This window comes from Triticum dicoccoides, chromosome 4A (genome assembly GCF_002162155.2).
Source record: "Triticum dicoccoides isolate Atlit2015 ecotype Zavitan chromosome 4A, WEW_v2.0, whole genome shotgun sequence".
Classification (NCBI taxonomy): Eukaryota; Viridiplantae; Streptophyta; class Magnoliopsida; order Poales; family Poaceae; genus Triticum; species Triticum dicoccoides.
The window spans coordinates 602,900,372-602,921,745 of NC_041386.1; the positions used below are offsets into that span (position 1 = coordinate 602,900,372).

The 21,374-nt window shown below is 45.6% G+C and overlaps 1 protein-coding gene across 1 annotated transcript; it reads right to left on the reverse strand.

Annotated features, from left to right (window-relative positions):
• Positions 1 to 6,255: 6,255 nt before the first annotated feature.
• LOC119287233 (probable LRR receptor-like serine/threonine-protein kinase At3g47570) lies at positions 6,256 to 10,031 on the reverse strand. The gene is made up of 2 exons (XM_037566758.1): positions 7,064 to 10,031; positions 6,256 to 6,937 (listed from the first exon to the last, which is right to left on the reverse strand). The coding sequence occupies exons 1-2, from the start codon at positions 10,002 to 10,004 to the stop codon at positions 6,591 to 6,593; spliced, it is 3,288 nt and encodes a 1,095-aa protein (XP_037422655.1). The 5' UTR covers positions 10,005 to 10,031; the 3' UTR covers positions 6,256 to 6,590.
• Between the last annotated feature and the right edge of the window lie 11,343 nt (positions 10,032 to 21,374).

Consider the following 21,374-nt stretch of genomic DNA (forward strand, 5'->3'; position numbering starts at 1 on the left):
GCTACCGTGGTGCAGCCGGCCGCGGGTCGGGGCGGGCCTCGGCCACAGGCGCCGGGCGCGGCTGTTGTGGCTGCTGCGGGCCGGGGTGGTTCGGCCCAGGGGGCTGTGCCAACGCCTACCGGCGGTCAGCCTTGTGCCGCGCCTCCGCCTCACTATGTCGCGCGGCCGGGTCAGAATCGTTCGGGCCCATCGCAGACGAGGCAGAACTCGACCACTAGAGAATCCTTTGATCCGCCCCGAGGTCAGTGGGGGGACGATGGTTATGATGCGTATGAAGATGGGCAACACCGTGGTTCCTCATCCACGGGAGGCGGTCGTGGATATTCCTGGCAGAGTGATGGGTCTGCTGAGAGACCGTTTCTCGGCCCTCCAGGTGGATTTGTCGAGGGAGCCTCCGGCCCGGATCACCGGCATAGAGGTGGTTACCCTGGACACCGTGGCGGTCGGGGTGGCGGTCGTGGGAGGTACCGCAGACAGCCTCCGCCTCCGGCAGTTTTTGATCATGCGGCGTCAGTCGTAGTGACCGATCACGTTGAGTCGATTGATCTTCCTAGCCAGGCGATGGATGTGGTCACGACACTGGCCAACGTGGAGGTTCCTGCGGCTGGGACTATGGCTGAGGCAGGCGACATGTCTGATACAGAGAGAGCATCCAAGTGGGCGCGTAAGAAGGAAAAAATGTTATGCTATCGTTGTGATAAGAAGGGTCACTTCATTGCTAAGTGCGTGGCAAAGCTGTGTGATTCGCGCGGTAAGCCAGCACATGCCACGGGTGATTGCCCGTTTTTGCGTGATCAGGTTCCGGCTCTTACAATGTATGGAGTATATTGTGTTGAGTTGATGTTCTTTGAGTCCCCGGCCACAGAGAGATTCCGGAGGAGACGCAGAGTTTGACCACTGGGATTGTGAAAGCTACCCAGGGTGAGGTGACTGAGGCTCAGATTGTGCAGAGGCTTCAGGAACTGGCTCCAGGTGACTTCCAATGGGAGCTGGTCAGTCTTGAGGCCAATGTTTTTAAGGTTGACTTCCCAACTATGGATGATTTGCAGAGACTGCTGAGCTTTGGCTTGTGTAGAGTTCCTGGCACTAAATGCATTCTGGAATTTCACGAGTGGAAGAAGGTGGAGCCTCAGGGGAAGCCCCTTACTCAGGTTTGGTTAAGATTTTTCGGGGATCCCTCTAAGCCTTTACAGGATGTTCGAGTTGTGGCTAGTATGGGCATCATGGTTGGGAAAACTGAGAAAGTAGATATGGCTTTTACCCATGCTCATGGAGTGGCCCGACTTCTAGTGAGCGTTCTGGACATTGAGTTTGCCCTTGATGTGGTAAACTGGACTTACATGGGAGAGGTTTTTCCTCTCGAGATCGAGTTTGAGGATGCAGCTCTGTTTGCTGAGGCGATTAATGGGACTGATGTGGATATGCACGAGGGTGATGACAGTGCGGGTGCTAAGGGGGCACCGACTGATGAGGCTACACGAGAGGGGTCTAATGGATCAGGCCCTGTTGCTCAGTTGCTCGGGGACGGGGCCGGGGTTGAGCCGACACCTTCCCCCTCGGTGCCTATGACTTCTCTACAATTTGGATCTTTTGAGCCAGCCTCTGCTCCTCCCAGACTTTGGAGTGACTGGGTAGATTCTGATGATGTGTTTGAACACACGCTTCCTATGTTGGAGTTCGAGGTTGCTGACATACCCATGATCAGAGGCTTGGTGAGGACGCCCTCGGCGAGGACCTTGGTTGGGGGTGGGGAGGTGGAGCCTGTGGTGGCTTCTCTTTCCCCCGCTCTACCAGCGGTCGAGTTCCCAGAGATGACGACTGCGTCTGAGGTTGTGCTTGGGGGAGGGGGTCCGGGGCAGGTGGCCTCGACCTCTCCCCCTCCTATCCTGGCGCCGGCGATGATGACGTCGGCTGGCTGTGGGAGAGGTGGTCCGAGGCAGGTAGCCTGGGCTTCTTCTTCTCCGGTGGCGGCTACGGCACCCACGTCTCTAGTGGCGCTGGGGGGGAGGGGGTCTGGGGCAGGTGGCCCTGGTCCCCCTGCTTCTTCGGCGGTTAGGATGGTCGCGTCTCCTTCGGTGCCGGTGCCACCCTCTGGGCTAAGGGTTGGGGCGGGAGGAGGGCTCGGGCAGGCGGCCCCCGCACTCCTCTCTCCTGATTTTTCTGTGGCCCAGGGCTTCGGTTTGGGACACTCGTCCGAGGGGCATGGGAGCCTTCTGCAACCTCCTTCGTTAACTTTGGTTGACCCTTTACGGGATTCAGCGCGAGGTTTTAGTTGGCAGGAGGTCATTGCTTTTGGTGGGATCCCTGACCCTGTCTCGACGGGGAGACGGATGAGTGCTCGCATCCAGGACCACCCGGAGGTTGATGACAAGCAGCAGAGGTGCGCTATGAGGGCGGCCAAGCTTCGTGACGCTGAGATCTCTACTGGTATGTCCGTCAACATATCTAATTCTTTATTGCATTTTTCTAATGAGGATATTATAAATAATGCAAACCATTTAGGAGTTTCGCTAGGGGCTAATGATAGTGAAATTTCCAATTCGGTGAATGTTCTCTTAGATTTGGAAGCGGAGCGTGCTTTAGAAACTATTCGAAATCTAGCAGCGGTAAAACCCATGAATGATGATGAGGTTGATGCGTTGGGGGTCAGAGTGCTTGATAATCTGTGTGCGGATCTAGCACCATCCAATCCTGAGTCTGAGGAAGAAGATGTAACCCTAGATAATGCAGTAGTTAGTACTGCTGAGCCCGGTTATGAGGACCGGGTGGAAGATCCTAGTAAACCAAAGCGCAAGTGGAAGCGGAAGATTTATCCCGATTCTGTGGTTCGTAGGAGTGCTAGGATTCGGACTATCAAAAAATTTCATGATGAATTATGAAAGGAATCTTTTGGAATACCAGAGGTCTGAAAGACTTGGCTAAAAGAAGGTTTCTTGCTGAGGCATCTCTGGAGCATAGATTAGATTTTATTGCTCTCTCGGAAACTGGTAGAGAAAATTTTGCGCCCTAGTTTCTTAGCTCTCTTTCGGGCGGTGTTGATTTTGATTGGCATTGCCTTCCTCCGCGAGGAAGATCGGGTGGGATCTTGCTTGGTGTGAGATGCGATTCGCTAAAAGTCCGAAGTGTAGTGATGGGTGACTTCGCAGTTAAGTTTCGAGTCAGGTCTAAAGCTGATGGTTTTAACTGGGCTTTGGTGGCGGTATATGGTGCCGCACAACCCGAGCTTAAGCCGAAGTTTTTGGCGGACCTTGTTCGAATCTGTGGATCCGAGCAGCTCCCAATTTTAGTTGGGGGTAATTTCAACATCATTAGGAGGAGAGAGGAAAAGAATAATGATAATTTTGACGGCAGGCGGTCGTTTATGTTCAATACCATTATTGAAAGCTTGGATCTGAGAGAGATAGAGCTTTCTTATAGAAAGTTTACCTGGGCTAATGCTATGCCAAACCCGACATATGAAAAGCTTGATCGAGTTCTCGCGAGCGTTGAGTGGGAACAGAAGTTCCCTCTTGTAACGGTTCAGGCTCTCTTTGGCGGAATCTCCAATCACACACCTTTATTCATGGACTCAGGTGAGCCAAACCACATGGGAAACAAAAACACCTTTTCTTTCGAGATGGCATGGTTTGAACGAGAAGGTTTCTTGGATTTGATAGCCAGGGAATGGGCTAAGGATGCAGGAGGTAGCACTTCTGTCGAGCGTTGGCAGAATAAGATTAGGCATTTGAGAAGTTTCTTACGGGGTTGGGCTAAGCACCTTAGTGGAATTTATAAGGTTGAAAAGGAAAGGCTCCTTTCTCTTAGTCAGGCCCTAGACTTAAAGGCTGAATCTACGATTTTGCAACCAGCAAAGTTTCAGGTTAAACTTGATGCGGAGAAGAGGTTGAAAGAACTTCTCCGCGAAGAAGAATTGAAGTGGGCATTGCGGGCTAAGGTCCGCAAAGTTGTCCAGTGGGACGCGAACACTCAATTCTTTCACTTGATTGCTAATGGTAAGCACAGAAAGAAGAGAATCTTTCAGCTTGAACAAGATGAAGGAACTACTTTAGGACAGGACAACCTAAAACTTTACATAACCGAGTATTACAAGCAGTTATTTGGACCTCCGGAGGATAGTTGTGTGTCCCTCGATGAGTCCAGGACTGAGGATGTGCCTCAACTAACTGCCGCGGATAATGATATTTTGATTGCCCCGTTCTTAGAGAAGGAGGTGTTTGATGCTATAGCATAGATGAAAAACAATAAGGCTCTCGGACCTGATGGATTCCCGGTTGAGTTTTACAAAAAAGTGTTGGCACATTATTAAGGGGGATTTGTTACCAATGTTTCATGATCTTTTCTCTGGACAGCTTCACTTATTTCACTTAAATTTTGGAACAATAACACTGCTTCCTAAGAAAACGATGCTGTGAGAATAGAGCAGTTTAGGCCGATCTGCCTTCTCAATGTTAGTTTCGAAATCTTCACCAAGGTTGGGACTAATAGGCTCACACAGATTGCGCATTATGTGGTGCAGCATTCCCAAACTGTTTTCATGCTGGACAGAAACATCCTAGAAGGGGTGGTCGTCCTTCATGAAACGCTCCATGAAATCCATTCAAAAAAATTAGATGGAGTTGTTTTTAAGGTGGATTTTGAGAAAGCGTACGATAAAGTCAAATGGCGATTCCTCCAACAGGCATTGCGTATGAAAGTTTTTGATGAAGCCTGGCGCCGCCAGGTTGAATCGTTTACGCAAAAAGGGAGTGTTGGAATTAAAGTGAATGACGATATCGGTCATTACTTCCAGACACATAAAGGCCTGAGACAAGGGGATCCCATGTCCCCTATCCTGTTTAACATTGTGGTTGATATGTTAGCAATTATGATAGGAAGGGCTAAGGAGGCTGGTCAAGTAGGTGGCTTGGTACCTCATCTTGTTGATGGAGGTGTGTCCATCCTTCAGTACGCTGATGATACAATCATCTTTATGGAGCATGACTTTGCCAAAGCGAGAAATATGAAGCTGGTGTTATGCCTTTTTGAACAATTGACCGGGTTAAAGACTAACTTTCACAAAAGCGAGTTGTTCTGTTTTGGTAGAGCCAAGGATGAATAAGAGGTTTATAGGCAATTGTTTGGGTGCGATTTGGGGGCTTTACCTTTTACTTACTTAGGTATACCAATCCACCACCGTAAGCTGACAAACAGAGAATGGAAGTGCATCGAGGACCGATTTGAAAAGAAACTGAGTTGCTGGAAGGGCAAGCTCATGTCATATGGAGGCCGATTAATTCTGATAAATTCGGTTCTCACGAGTATGCCTATGTTTCTATTGTCGTTCTTCGAAGTCCCAGTTGGAGTCAGGAAAAGACTGGACTTTTATCGATCGCGATTCTTTTGGCAGGATGATGAACTAAAAAGAAAATACCGTCTAGCTAAATGGGATATCATCTGTGGACCGAAAGACCAAGGAGGTCTTGGTATTAAGAATCTTGAAGTTAAGAACAGATGCCTTCTCAGTAAGTGGCTGTGGAAGTTATCGACTGAGACTGATGCCACGTGGGCGCAAATCCTTCGTAGCAAGTATCTTCAGACCAAAACTTTGTCTCAGGTGACAGTTAGGCTGACTGACTCGCCTTTCTGGAAAGGACTTATGAAAGTCAAATAATCCCTGTTTCATAGGACAAAGTTTATTATTGGTAACGGTGCTAGTACACGATTCTGGGAGGATACTTGGCTCGAAGAGACACCCTTAGCCATTCAATACCCGTCTTTATATCGTATTGTTCAATGACGTGAGGTGTTCGTTGCAACGGTATTTCAATCTATTCCCCTTAATATTCAGTTTAGACGGTCGCTAGCGGGCAATCGTTGGGAAGAATGGCTCCGTCTAGTAAGTAGACTGATGGAGGTTCAGCTTTCTCAACAACCCGATGAATTGCGCTGGAAGCTTACTAGGTCTGGAGTATTCACAGTTAAATCAATGTATATTGACGTTATCAATTCGAGCTTCATTCCTAGCTCTAAGCATGTTTGGGCTGTCAAAATTCCTTTGAAAATAAAAGTGTTTATGTGGTTTGTCCATAAACAAGTTATTTTAACCAAGGACAACTTGACAAAGCGTAATTGGACAGGCCCTACTAGGTGTAGTTTCTGTGATCGGAATGAGACGATCAAACACCTTTTAGACTTTTAGACTTTTAGACTTTCAGACCTGTTTGGAACATATTTATTTGTTTAATAAGAAGGCCGTATGCATCATTCTGATGCAGAGGCCGGGGCATCCCCTTTTCGGAAAAAAAGCAACGAAGGTGATGCCCCTATCACCTGTCTCTGTCTGCTTATCACAAGTTGCAGTCCAGCATGACAGGATAGAGTGTGGAGGGAGCATGGCTTATACACATAGCCTACGCCCACATTATGACAACTCAATTAAAGAACCGTTTTGAAACTAAGGCAAGGTTATTACAAGTACTAATAATTTCAACAGAAACGGCAGCACCGACACAAGACGCGTCGGGGGACAACGCTCGGTGCATGCCCACTGATGTTCCTTTTTTTTTTCCTGACAATTCACTCATGGGGCGGCGCTCCTTGCTGCTCTATGCTCATGTTGTCCCTTTGGTGTACTCCACTTTAATCTTCTTCAACCTCACAACAATGTCGCTCATTGTCATCCTCTCGTCAAGCGAGTCGCTGGAGCAGAGCAAGCCCAGCTCAAACACCGGCACAAGAAAGCCTTCCAAGCTGACACTCGAAGAAGAGCCACATAGTAACTGGTCATCCACGACATTGACAACCTCCCTAGGAAACGCCTCAAGCACCCACTTTCTGAGGCTGAGATCTCCAACAAAAAATGCATCTGTGGGTCTCCTTCCAGTCAAGACTTCAAGTAGCATGATTCCGTAGCTGAAGACATCGCTCTTTCTCGATGCTCTTCCAATGGACCCATACTCTGCTCACGGACATGGAATTAAATTATTTTCTGGCACGACATGGAATTAATTTATAAACAAAACATTAAATCATGACGGATTAAACATAATTAATTAAAAGTGAAATTAATGTACCATTTACAAACCTGGTGCCATGTAGCCAACAGTTCCGGGCATGCTCGAATAAATCACGGAGCTATTATCACCAAGTAACAGCCTTGCGATGCCAAAGTCTACAACATGTGCCGTCATGTCCTTGTCGAACAACACATTGCTTGGCTTCAGGTCACAGTGCAAGATCACCTGGTGGTGCTCATGGTGCAGATACTCCATTGCCATGGACACGTCGAGCAAGATGCCCAACCTCTCAAGGAACCCCAAGTTCCTTGTGCCTCCAGAGTAGTGAAGGAGCATTTCTAAGCTGCCATTGGGCATGTATGGCAGCACCAACGCTCTGAAATCAAGGTTGGAGCAGGTGTTGAGAATCTTTATCAAGTTGCGGTGGCGCATCATGCGTAGCACACCACACTCGGCATCGAAGCTTCTAATGGCTTGTTCCAACTGCATGTCAAGAACCTTTATTGCAACCACCACACCATTGCTTAGTTGGCCCTTAAAAACTTTTCCAAAGCTTCCAGACCCCAACAAGTTGCTCTCGCTAAAATTTTGAGTGGCACGAACAAGGTCATGGTAGGAGACCAACTGATGGCTAACCATGCCAGCAGACACTGTCATCCCTTGATGCCTCTTAATTTTCTTTTTGATCATTGCATATATGCATAAAGCCACAACTCCAGTTACTACGATGACTGTAGGGAGCAAAATTTTCAGCATGTGGTCGCTTTTTCCTTGGGTAGTGTTACGTGGACACCGTGAAAATCCAAAAGCTGAAGCACCACATAGCCCCGAGTTCCCCATCAAGGATTGCAGGCTGATGTTTGAGAAAACACCTCCTTCGGGTATCTGTCCTTGTAGGTTATTGTAAGAGAGGTTCAGACTTGTGAGGATAGTAAAATTGGCTAGGTACTTTGGGATGGTACCAGAGATGTGGTTATGGGATAAGTCCAAAGTTTGCAAGCTGGTTAGTTTGGCAAAAGAGTTAGGAATCGAATTACCAAACGAATTGTGTGATATGTTAAAGAAGGATATCATTTGGAGTTGTCCAATTGAATCTGGGAGGCTACCGACCAAATGGTTGGTAGAGATATCAATGTGATTAATTTGTTTCAAATAGCCTATGTCAACTGGCAATGTGCCATTCAAAAGGTTTTGAGATAGATCTAGCTGAAGGAGACTATCAAGATGAAACAAACTTGGTGGTATAGTGGATGATAACTGGTTACCAGATAACACTAGGTGTTCTAACCTGCTGAGGTTACCAATGTAATCTGGTATGGAACCAGTGAATTCATTGTCGTACAGGACCAAAGCTTCTAGATTTTTTAGCATTGTAATCTGAGATGGGATGGGGCCAAACAAGTTATTTGTATCGAGCTCAAGCCACTGTAGATTCTCCATCATCATGATGGATTGTGGAATTACGCTGTGCAACTGGTTTATTGAAAGATCTATCGTAGTGAGACCGGTTAAATTTGAAATCGTTGGTGGAATTTCCCCAACTAAGTTGATTTCACTCGCCAAAAATATTTGCAGCTGGCTCGATAGATTTCCTACATAGTCAGGGAGGCTACAACCAGTGAAATTATTCGAATTGATGGCAAGCACCCGGAGCTTTCTAAACTTTGTAAACATGGACAAGAAGTTGAGATCTCCCTTTAGGCGATTTCTTGAAATATCAAAATGCTCCAAAGAGTGCATGTTTCCAATTGTTGTAGGCACCTGTCCGACCAACAGATTTTTTTCCAATTCTAGGAATGCTAATTCAGATAAGTTACCAAGAGAAGCTGGAATGGATCCAGTTAGTTGATTATATCCAATAATCAAGACTGAGAGTTGACCTAGCTGTCCAATTTCTACCGGAATGGGCCCGATCAAATTGCATGATCCCAGTTCTAGAACACTTAGAGAAGTCATGTTGCCAAGTACAACAGGTATTGTACCGACAAGGTCGTTATCATTGAGGAATAGGAAGCTGAGTTGAGTCAGTTTGGCCAACCATGTTGGAACAACACCTTCAAATGAGTTCTCGCCAAGGGAAAGAGTTTGGAGGTATGGACAAGATGCAAAGCCCAATGGAATCTGACCTGTGAAACTATTACCTTGGATTTCGATTTCTTCTAGCACCGGGAGACTAAAACTTTGGTTGTTGGGGATTGAACCTGTTAAGTTGTAGTTTAAAGCGAAACTGATAAAATATAGTTTAGACATGTTGAAGATTGCTGGAGGCACCGGTCCAGTAAGAGTATTGGCTTGTACGCTAAAGAACTCGAGGATCTGCAAGGAGCCAATGCTATATGGTATTGGCCCTGTCAAGCTGTTGTTGCCAAAGTTCAGAAAACTTAATAAAGAAGTATTGTTGAATAGATTACTTGGTATTGAGCCACTAAGGTAATTCCCGAAGAGATTCAAATTGCCAAGACTGTGTAGGTTCTGTAGCTCTGCCGGAATTGAACCAGAGAGATGGTTAAGATATAGGGCAAGAACTTGAAGCCTTGTTAGGTTTCCTATGCTAGTAGGGATGCTACCTGACAGGCTATTGCACCCAAGATATAAAAACTTGAGGCGATGCAGTCTTCCAATCTCGTTGGGAATTGACCCGGTGAGGTTGGTATTATTGAGGTTTAGCACAGAGAGGAAGGAGAGGTTACCAAGATGAGGAGCAAGAGATCCATATAGGGAAACGTCCGGTAGCTCAACAGCAGTGACGCGCTGCCTGCGCCGGCTGCACGAGACACCAACCCAGTGGCAGAAGGACGTACCAGCTGTCCAGTTGCCGGACAAGACGCCACCTGGGTCGGAGACCTTGGCTTTGAAAGCCAGCAGCGCGGCAAGGTCAGTGTCGCTGCCGGCGCGACCATTGGTCATCGTTGGAGAAGAAGCCGAGATGGCTGGTGGTAATACTAGCAGTAGTAGTACTACGATGATAGAAATGAGGGCAGATGATGATGATGATGATAGAGTGGTCATTGAGCTAGCTAACCCGAGAGAGATGAGGTGATATGCCGTCCGTGACAAGTGAGAGCTAGCCGCGCATACATATATAGGCTTTCTCTTCTGCAGAGTTCAGTAATAGTTGTTGTAATCGACCGGACTGAAGCGTTCCTAACGAGTCCGGTTTCCGCACAAGTATGTAGCTAACACGACTGATGCCTACGCATAATTCTACGTCGGATTCTTAAGCCACTTTATTTGTATCTCTTTGTGGGCGGAGTCAAGTACAGATACGTGCATACGCCACTACCATTTTCCCCCACTCCAATTACTAGATGATAATTAAGGATCCCCCGTGGGCACAATTAAAAGCGGTCTTCATTCGTCCCGTGCTACAATGATCCAGGTAGAAGGATGGTCGGCCGTGTCACTAACCTACCTCCTTGACTGGCCTTCACGTTAGCAGCAATAACCTTCCGTCAAAAGGAGGCATATGTTGGATGGCTGACTTCACTCAACATCAAAAAGATTATTAACATAACACATCGGGGGTTCAAACATCGCGTGGTGGATCAAGATGAACATGGCGATTGCAAAAAAGTAAATTCATACCAACTACTGTATTACAATGAGATGAAGATGGGATGGCCATGATCTCCTCTTGATGAGTGGTTGCGGCCAAGGGCGAATCTACTAGGGGTGCTTTAACAGGCTTGAGCCCCCCCCCCCCCTCCAGCACTGAAAACGAGTTTTTTATTACTAGTCTCAAGGTTCAACTCAGCCACATGCTAGCCCAACCCAACATGTATTTGCATGATGCAGGCTTGTATAAACTTTTAGCCCACCCTCTATTTTCTGCCTAGATTCACCACTGGTTGCGGCGGGGGAGTCCTTGGATCAATTCCCTCTCTAAAACCTTGTGCAGGCTAGGGTTCTACCTTCTGGGCGTGTTTCTGGATGTTTTCTTCTCTCTCTCCTCATCTAAAAGCACGAGGGTGAAGTACTTTGCCAGGCAGAGGCGGCGACGCTTGGTACGACCGGTGGCACAAGCGCACACACGCGTACTAGACGGCTACGCCGTCTTTGGCTCTGAAGCCTCATGCACAACTTGTTTCTTCTCCCTCTTCACTAGTAGGAAACAGGGCATTAGTCCCGGTCCTGGTTCTGAAATCGGGACTAAAGGCCCCCACTTTTAGTCCCAGTTGTGTTACGAACCGGGATTAAAGAGACTCCACGTGGCCGCTTCACAGCGCTCGGGCAGGAGGACCTTTAGTCCTGGTTGGTAAGACCAATCGGGACTAAAAGGCCGTGCTTTTGTTTTGTCAAAGGAGGGGTTTGGGGGTTTTAAAGCGAGGGGTTTCATTTTTATTTTATGTTTTCCATCCAACTCAACGTGAGCTACTAATAGCAATGAAGGAACCGTTACACAACATCATCATGAATATATATATATATATATATATATATATATATATATATATATAGAGAGAGAGAGAGAGAGAGAGAAGTGACCTCTTTCTCCGTGCTTGATCGAACAACAAGTTTCCCCCCGCTTTGTATACAAGTTTTCGTACATATATACACGTTCATGCATATATACAAATAACATATCTTACCTTCGATCCCTAATATCTAATTACCAACATCCAGTTCCACTTCCCGATGATGTTTTTCAGTTATAGCTATGACCTCTTCAAGGAAGAATCCCGCCAATTCCTCTCGAATTGCCTTTAAGCGATCCATTGGTAGGAAATCGTCCCACCAAAAAAAAGGTAGGAGATCATCCCACATCCGCATGATTCACATGATCTATTCTGCTAATATTAGCAGAATAGTTATTCTGCTAACACTTCCGAACTGCACGCTCAACGGAAGTGCACATCATTTATAGAAGCAAGAGAACTGCACTTCTCAGGCGAGTGAACTTCACGTCACAAAAATCTGTACGCGAACAAGACGTGTAATATATCGTTGGAAAGCTATGGATTAGGCACAATTTTGTAATGTAGAATCTTTTTGGAGATTCACCACGGTTTAAGAGCAGTTTCGAGAATGGTGCGGCGCATGACGAGTGGCAGCAAGTGTTTTTTCGTGATTTTTTCTAAACCGCTTGTTGGAATGAAGCAAATGATACATTGTTGGAAAGATATCGTCGAGGCGCAACTTATTCATATGTATTATTTTCTCTAATTCATTACGATTTAAGAGGAATTTTAAATTTTGTAAATCGCGAAATTGGGGTTTTTCAAATAATTTGCAATTTTTTGTATTGTTTTCGTTCCAGTTTTTAACCGTTTGTCGAAACGAGGTGTGCGATACTCCATTGAAATGCTATGGTCGAGGCGCAACTTTCATATGTAGAATTTGTTTTCATATTCCTTACGGTTTTAAGTTAATTTTGAAAACCGTTGGCAGACGACGAGTGGCAGCGGCCCTTTTTGCGAAATTTTTACAAACCACTGGTTTGAATGATCCAAATTATACACCGTTGAATAGTTATCAACGAGAAGTAACTTTTTCATGTAGAACACACTCTCTAGTTCCTTACGCTTTAAGAATAGTTTAATTTTTACCGAAATATGGACACTCTGTTTTTCGCGACGCACAAATTGATGTGTGTTCTGCATCAGGCAACCGAACGCACTGCTTCAGACTTAAAATCGCATTGCATCGGTGACTTAAGTGAACTTCATTATTTCTTTTGTCGAACGTAAATTTTTCTCAGATGAAGAAGTGAAGTGCGCTTCACATCAGGCGTAAATGAACCGCAAAAGTATGGAGACGTGAACCGCATTACTCTGTTTGTCATTTCGGTAGAAAAAAGATTCTTGCACTTGTTGGGAAACGTAATTCAAATTTTTCCTACGATCATGCAAGATCTATCTAGGAGAAGCATATCAACTAGAGGGGAGAGTGTCTTCATACCCTTGAAGAACGCAAAGCGGAAGCGTTTATCAATGTGGTTGATGTAGTCGTACACCTTCACGATCCGTCCGATCAAGTAACGAAAGTATGACACCTCCGCGTTCAGCACACGTTCAGCTCGATGACGTCCTCGCCTTCTTGATCCAGTAAGACAGGCGAAGTAGTAGATGAGTTCCGGTAGCACGACAGCGTGGTGATGGTGTTGATGAAGAACAATCTCCGCAGGGCTTCACCAAGCACAACGAAAACTATGACGAAGGATAAACTAGAGGGACAGGGTTGCCGGCACACGGCTTGGTGTTTCTTAATGTGTCTTTGGTGCTAGCCCTACCCCTCTATTTATATGTTGGACCCTGGGGTCGAAACTTGGAGTAAAAGCCTACTCAGAGTCGGTTTTGCCCGCAAGGAAGAGTCCTACTCGGACTTTCAGGACCAGAAGCCACATTCCTTGGCGTCTGGCCCAGATGCCATGGGCCTCATCTTCTGGCCCAGGGCCAGACACCAGGGTCTCCAGCGTTTGGCCCCCTGGCCTCAGCAAAACTTCTTTTGCACCGACCTAAAGCCTCGTGGGCTTCATCCCTTGGCCGAACCATATCATCCTATATATCAATCTTTACCTCCAGACCATTCCGGAGCTCCTCATCATGTCCATGATCTCATCCGGGACTCTGAACAACATTCGGTCACCAACATACATAACTCATATAGTACTATATCGTCAACGAACGATAAGCGTGCGGACCATATGGGTTCGAGAACTATGTAGACATGACCGAGACACCACTCTGGTCAATAACCAATAGCGGAACCTGGATGCCCATATTGGTTCCTACATATTCTACGAAGATCTTTATCGGTCAAACCTTATGACAACATACGTTATTCCCTTTGTCATCGGTATGTTACTTGCCTGAGATTCGATCATCGGTATCCTCATACCTAGTTCAATATCGTTACTGGAAAGTCTCTTTACTCATTCCGTAATGCATCATCCCGTAACTAACTCATTAGTCACATTGCTTGCAAGGATTATAGTGATGTGCATTACCGAGAGGGCCTAGAGATACCTCTCCGATACTCGGAGTGACAAATCCCAATCCTGTTCTATGCCAACCCAACAAACACCTTCGGAGACACCTGCAGAGCATCTTTATAATCACCCAGTTACGTTGCGACGTTTGATAACACATAAGGTGTTCCTCTGGTATTCGGGAGTTGCAAAATCTCATAGTCAAAGGAATATGTATAAGTCATGAAGAAAGCAATAGCAGTAAAACTTAATGATCATTATGCTAAGCTAACGGATGGGTCTTGTCCATCACATCATTCTCCTAATTATGTGACCCCGTTCATCAAATGACAACACATGACTATGGCCAGGAAACTTAACCATCCTTGATTAACGAGCTAGTCAAGTAGAGGCATCCTAGGGACACTTTGTTTTGTCTATGTATTCACACATCTATCAAGTTTTCGGTTAATAAAATTCTAGCATGAATAATAAACATTTATCATGATATAAGAAAATATAAATAACATCTTTATTATTGCCTCTAAGACATATTTCCTTCAGTCTCCCACTTGCACTAGAGTCAATAATCCAGTTCACATCGTCACGTGATTTAACACCAATAGTTCACATCTTTATGTGATTAGTTCACATCGCCATGTGACTAACACCCAAAGGGTTTACTAGAGTCAATAATCCAGTTCACATCGCTATGTGATTAACACCCAAAGAGTACTAAGTTGTGATCATGTTTTGCTTGTGAGAGAAGTTTAGTCAACGGGTCTGCCACATTCACAGCCGTATGTATTTTGCAAATTTTCTATGTCTACAATGCTTTGCATGGAGCTACTCTAGCTAATTGCTCCCACTTTCAATATGTATCCAGATTGAGACTCAGAGTCATCCGGATCGGTGTAGAAGCTTGCATCGACGTAACTCTTTATCACCTCCATAACCGAGAAATATTTCCTTAGTCCTCTTAGGTAACTAAGGATAACTTTGACTGCTGTCCAGTGATCCACTCCTTGATCACTATAGTACCCCTTGCCAAACTCGTGGCAAGGTACACAATAGGTCTGGTACACAGCATAGCATACTTTATAGAACCTATGGCTGAGGCATAGGGAATGCCTTTCATTCTCTTTCTATTTTCTGCCGTGGTTAAGTTTTGAGTCTTACTCAACTTTGCACCTTGCAATACAAGCAATAACTCCTTCTTTAAATGTTCCATTTTGAACTACTTCAAAATCTTGTCAAGGTATGTACTTATTGAAAAAAAATCTTATCAAGCGTCTTGATCTATCTCTATAGATCTTGATGCCCAATTTGTAAGCAGCTTTACCGAGGTCTTTCTTTGAAAAACTTCTTTCAAATACTCCTTTATCCTTTCCAGAAAATTCTACATCATTTCCGATCAACAATATTTCATTCACATATACTTATCAGAAAGGCTGTAGTGCTCCCACTCACTTTCTTGTAGATACAGGCTTCACTGCAAGTATGTATAAAACTATATGCTTTGATCAACTCATCAAAGCGTATAGTCCAACTCCGAGATGCTTGCACCAGTCCATAGATGGATCGCTGGGGCATGCACACTTTGTTAGCACCTTTAGGATTGAGAAAACCTTCTGGTTGCATCATATAGAACTCTTCTTTAACAAATCCATTAAGGAATGCAATTTTGACATCCATTTGCCAGATTTCATAAAATGTGGCAATTGCTAACATGATTCGGACAGACTTAAGCATCGCTATGGGTGATAAGGTCTCATCGTAGTCAACTCCTTGAACTTGTCGAAAACCTTTCGCAATAAGTCGAGCTTTGTAGACATTAACATTACCGTCAGCGTCAGTCTTCTTCTTGAAGATCCATTTGTTCTCTATGGCTTGCCGATCATCGGGCAAGTCAAACAAAGTCCACACTTTGTTCTCATACACGGATCCCAGCTCAGATTTCATGGCCTCAAGCCATTTCTCGGAATCTAGGCTCATCATTACTTCCTCATTTCGTAGGTTTGTCATGGTCTACTAACATGACTTCCAGAACAAGATTACCATACCACTCTAGTGCGGAACGTGCTCTGGTTGACCTACGAGGTTCGGTAGTAACTTGATCCGAAGTTTCATGATCATTATCATTAGCTTCCTCACTAATTGGTGTAGGCATCACTCGAACTAATTTCTGTGATGAACTACTTTCAAATTCGGGAGAAGGTACAATTACCTCATCAAGTTCTACTTTCCTCCCACTCACTTCTTTTGAGAGAAACTCCTTCTCTCGAAAGGACCCATTCTTAGCAACAAAAATCTTGCCTTCGGATCTGTGATAGAAGGTGTACCCAACAGTTTCTTTTGGGTATCCTATGAAGACGCACTTCTCCAATTTGGGTTCAAACTTATTAGGCTGAAGCTTTTTCACATAAGCATTGCAACCCCAAACTTTAAGAAACGACAGCTTAGGTTTCTTGCTAAACCACACTTCATACGGTGTCGTCTCAACGGATTTAGACGGTGCCCTATTTAGCGTGAATGCAACAGTCTCTAATGCATAACCCCAAAATGATAGTGGTAAATCGGTAAGAGACATAATAAATCACATCATATCTAATAAAGTACGGTTATGATGTTCAGACACACCATTACGCTGTGGTGTTGCAGGTGGCGTGAGTTATGAAACTATTCCACATTGTTTTAAATGAAGGCCAAACTCGTAACTCAATTATTCGCCTCCGCGATCAGATCGTAGAGACTTTATTTTCTTGTTACAATTGTTCTCCACTTTACTCTGAAATTCTTTGAACTTTTCAAATGTTTCAGACTTGTGTTTCATTAAGTAGATGTACCCATATCTGCTCAAATCATCTGTGAAGGTCAGAAAATAACGATACTTGCCGCAAGCCTCAACACTCATCGGACCGCATACATCTGTATGTATTATTTCAAATAAGTCTATAGCTTGCTCCATTGTTCCGAAGAACAGAGTTTTAGTCATCTTGCCCATGAGGCATGGTTCACAAGTACCAAGTGATTCATAATCAAGTGATTCCAAAAGTCCATCAGTATGGAGTTTCTTCATGCGCTTTACACCAGTATGACCCAAACGGCGTGCCACAAATAAGTTGCACTATCATTATCAACTTTGCATCTTTTGGCTTCAATATTATGAATATGTGTATGAATACTATCGAGATTCAACAAAAATAGACCACTCATCAAGGGCGCATGACCATAAAATATATTACTCATATAAATAGAACAACCATTATTCTCTGATTTAAATGAATAACCGTCTCGCATCAAACAAGATCCAGATATAATGTTCATGCTTAATGCTAGCACCAAATAACAATTATGCAGGTCTAAAACTAACCCCGAAGGTATATGTAGAGGTAGCGTCCCGACGGCGATCACATCGACTTTTGAACCATTTCCCACGTGCATCATCACCTTGTCCTTAGCCAATCTTCGCTTAATCTTTAGCTCCTGTTTCGAGTTGCCAATATGAGCAACATAACCAGTATCAGATACCTAGGCGCTACTATGAGCATTAGTAAGGTACACATTAATAACATGTATATCAAATATACCTTTGACTTTGCCATCCTTCTTATCCGCCAAATACTTGGGGCAGTTCCGCTTCCAGTGACCAGTCCCTTTGCAGTAGAAGCACTCAGTCTCAGGCTTAGGTCCAGACTTGGCTTCTTCACTTGAACAACAACTTGCTTGGCGTTCTTCTTGAAGTTCCCCTTCTTCCCCTTGCCCTTCTTCTTGAAACTAGTGGTCTTGTTAACCATCAACACTTGATGCCCCTTCTTGATTTCTACCTCCGCATTCTTTAGCATCACTAAGAGCTCAGGAAGTGTCTTATCCATCCCATGCATATTATAGTTCATCATGAAGCTTTTGTAGCTTGGTGGGAGTGATTGAAGAACTCTGTCAATGACACTATCATCAGGAAGATTAACTCCCAGTTGAGTCAAGTGGTTGTGGTACCCAGACATTCTGAGTATATGTTCATTGATAGAACTATTCTCCTCCATCTTGCAGCTATAGAATTTATTGGAGACTTCATATCTCTCAATTCGGGCATTTGCTTGAAATATTAACTTCAACTCCTGGAACATCTCATATGCTCCATGACGTTCAAAACGTCGTTGAAGTTCCGATTCTAAGTTGTAAAGCATGGCACACTAACCTATAGAGTAGTCATCAGCTTTGCTCTGCCAGACGTTCATTACATCCAGTGTTGCTCCTGCAACGGGTCTTGCACCTAGTGGTGCTTCCAGGACGTAATTCTTCTGTGCAGCAATGAGGATAATCCTCAAGTTACGAACCCAGTCCGTGTTGTTGCTACCATCATATTTCAACTTAGCTTTCTCTAGGAACACATTAAAATTCAAAGGAACAGTAGCACGAGCCATTGATCTACAACAACATAGGCATGCAAAATACTATCAGGTACTAAGTTCATGATAAATTAAAGTTCAGTTAATCATATTACTTAAGAACTCCAATGATGTAGGGTGGAACCCTATATGGCCGATCTTTCACGAAAGGAGCGAATCCCGACGAAGAACACGAGGAACACGAGGGGGAAACGTAGGAAAACACGAGAGAGATCACTAAACCAACAAGAGATAGTCACACATATGCAAATTTGCAAATGCAACAAGTAGACCAATAGCAAGATAAGGTACACGGAAACAAACATGCAAATAGATAATGTGGGGTTGTGCAACCAAAGGTGAGCCAAAATGTGGAATCCACCAAGATTCTCTTGTTGCACAACACTAGAGAGATGCTAGCACGATTGCACAATAGGCGGATACGAACATGTGCACAACCTACTAAGCAAAAATGCAAAGATATCTATCCAAAGTATGCTATATGTATGATGTTTCTATGATATGATCCAATATGATCGAGTATGAGAATCTTAATGTTGTATGATGCTATGGTTCTTGCTTATAAGCTCTTTGCTTATCTTTCCCGTTTGCTTAAAAGCTTGTTTGGCTCCTTGTTATTTGAGCTCTTTTCTCATGCAATGCTTCACGAACCAAGATAGCAATTGTGTATGCGATGACAACTTTGTGCACAAGAGATGATACCAAGATATGCACCACGATGATATGGTATGTATGCTATGGGAAGTATGATCACTAGTGTGCACAAGTCACGTTGCCGGCAATACTCAAAGGCTAGTCTCGATGGGTAAGTGACGCAAAAGTAAGGCTATGGGGTTATCGATGCAAATGCAATAAGTATGTGGATATCACGATACCAATATGATACCAAGGTGAGGTTGATACCACAATGGTGTAGTCGCTCGTAGTAGTCCGTGGCGAAGATGAGCGGTAGTGATGTCGATGTCGAACCGTATCTAGATAGCCGAAATACAAAAGGACATGGTTACCACAACTCAAATTCTCCAAGACCAAGACATGTCAAAATCGTCGAAGGTGAGTAGCGGACAGGCTATGGGGGTGGTATGCGGAAGTGGCGGTGGTATAGGAAGGTGTATGAGGAAGTGCGTGCGGTGGCTGAAAAATTTTCAGTGGAAATTCAGTTTCGTCAGGGTTTTGCAGACGTCCGGGAAGTGGCGGTCGTCCGGTCGTCGGACGTTCGGGAGGCTCGGAAATCCATAGATTCGGTTCTGTCGACTGGTTCTGGTCGTCCGGTGGGTGACGGACGTCCGGTCGTTCTAGGGGCTCCGGACGTCCAGTAAACTGACGGTCGTCCGGTGGGTCGGGGTCAACGCAAAGTGTGGGATGCGGGGCGCGATTTTTGGGAAGAATTTTGGGGGAAAAATTCGAGCGATTTCGTGGATGGAAAGTGGGGAAGATTGGGGAAAAGCTAGATCCACCCGAGGCAAAGCAAATCCATGGATCAAATCCAACAAAACTTCATCACACTAACAAATCACAAAAAAAATTTGGGGCTATTTTTGGTGGGGATTTTCAGATTAGGACAAAAAACAACAAAATCAAGCTAGAAAACAAAGAGGGGAGGCTCCGAAATCGTGATCAACCTGGCTCATGATACCAAGATGATGTAGGGTGGAACCCTATGTGGCCGATCTTTCACGAAAGGGGCGAATCCCGACGAAGAACACGAGGAACACGAGGGGGAAACGAAGGAAAACACGAGAGAGATCACTAAACCAACAAGAGATAGTCACACATATGCTAGATCCTCGAAACACAAAGGGGGATACACGATACAAAGTCAACAACAGATGATACAAACGGTAACCAGTTCTTCTCCGTGAGGTCTTGGTGGGGCCACCCAAGAGGGGGTCTTGAATCCGCTTGGAAGGATCTTCTCCGGTGGAGGCGCGATCTCCTAGGAGAAGGTAACCAAGTGGATGAGAAAAGCTCTGACACAAACATGAGCTAATCCTTTGCTAACCCTGACTAGGAGGATGGAGAGGTCTATTTTTAGTCTTAGTGCAAAGAGGGGCGAAGTGAAAGGGTACCTGGGCTTCGGCCCGAAACTATGCGCAGACAGGTACCGGACATCCGCTGGGGACCGGTCGTCCGGTGGCTCACGGGGGACCGGACGTCCGGAGTCGTCAGACTTCCACTAAATCCGTTCTATGAAGGATGCGCCGGACGTGCGGTGGCTTCGGACTTTCGTTAATTTTGGCTCGGGTGCGGAGTCCCCGGACGTCGGGACCTTGTCGGTCGTCCGCTCGCTGGAGGGTGTGGCCGGTCGTCCGGTCCTGGCCGGATGTCCGCTCGCTGTAGCCTGTGTTGGCTGGGACTCGGGCATGTTGAGCTTCAGGCGTCGGACGTCCGGTCCCGACCGGACGTCAGGTGGCTGTAGTTTCTTCGACAATCCTTCTTCTTGTCCTTCACACTTGGTGTCCTCGCTGTCTTGTCCAATGGATGTAGATGTTCCATGGTTATCCTCCAAGTACCTAAGCACACATACTGTTTCCGTTTGAGGTAGTAACCATGTCTCATGTGTCGAAAGTAGTAGTTCAGAAAGGAGCGAATTCACCTTATCTTCGATAGCCTTTGTTTGGGCTCTTGTCATGGGTCCAACACTACTGGAATCAGCTACTTTGCCATCCGCCAGCTCTTTGCCGTCAGCTAGCGGACGGCAAAGAAGCTCTTTGCCATCAGCTACCCAAAAGCAGACGGCAAAGAAATGGCAGACGACAAAGAACCTCTTTGCCGTCCGCGGGCTCTTTGCCGTCTGCTGGCAGACGGCAAAAAATCTTTGCCGTCCGCTGGCGGACGGCAAAGAGAGAGGTGGCCCCCACCCCCGCCCGTTTGGAAAAAACTTAACGACCCACCTCTTTGCCGTCTGCCAGCAGACAACAAAGAGGCAAAAGGGCGGACGGCAAAGAGGACACTACCTAACGGCCCGTACCCCCCGCCCGTTACTCTCTGTTCTCTCCTCGCCGACGCACCCCGCCACCACTTCCCACCCCACCGCCGCCGCCGCCGCCCGCCGCGCGCCGC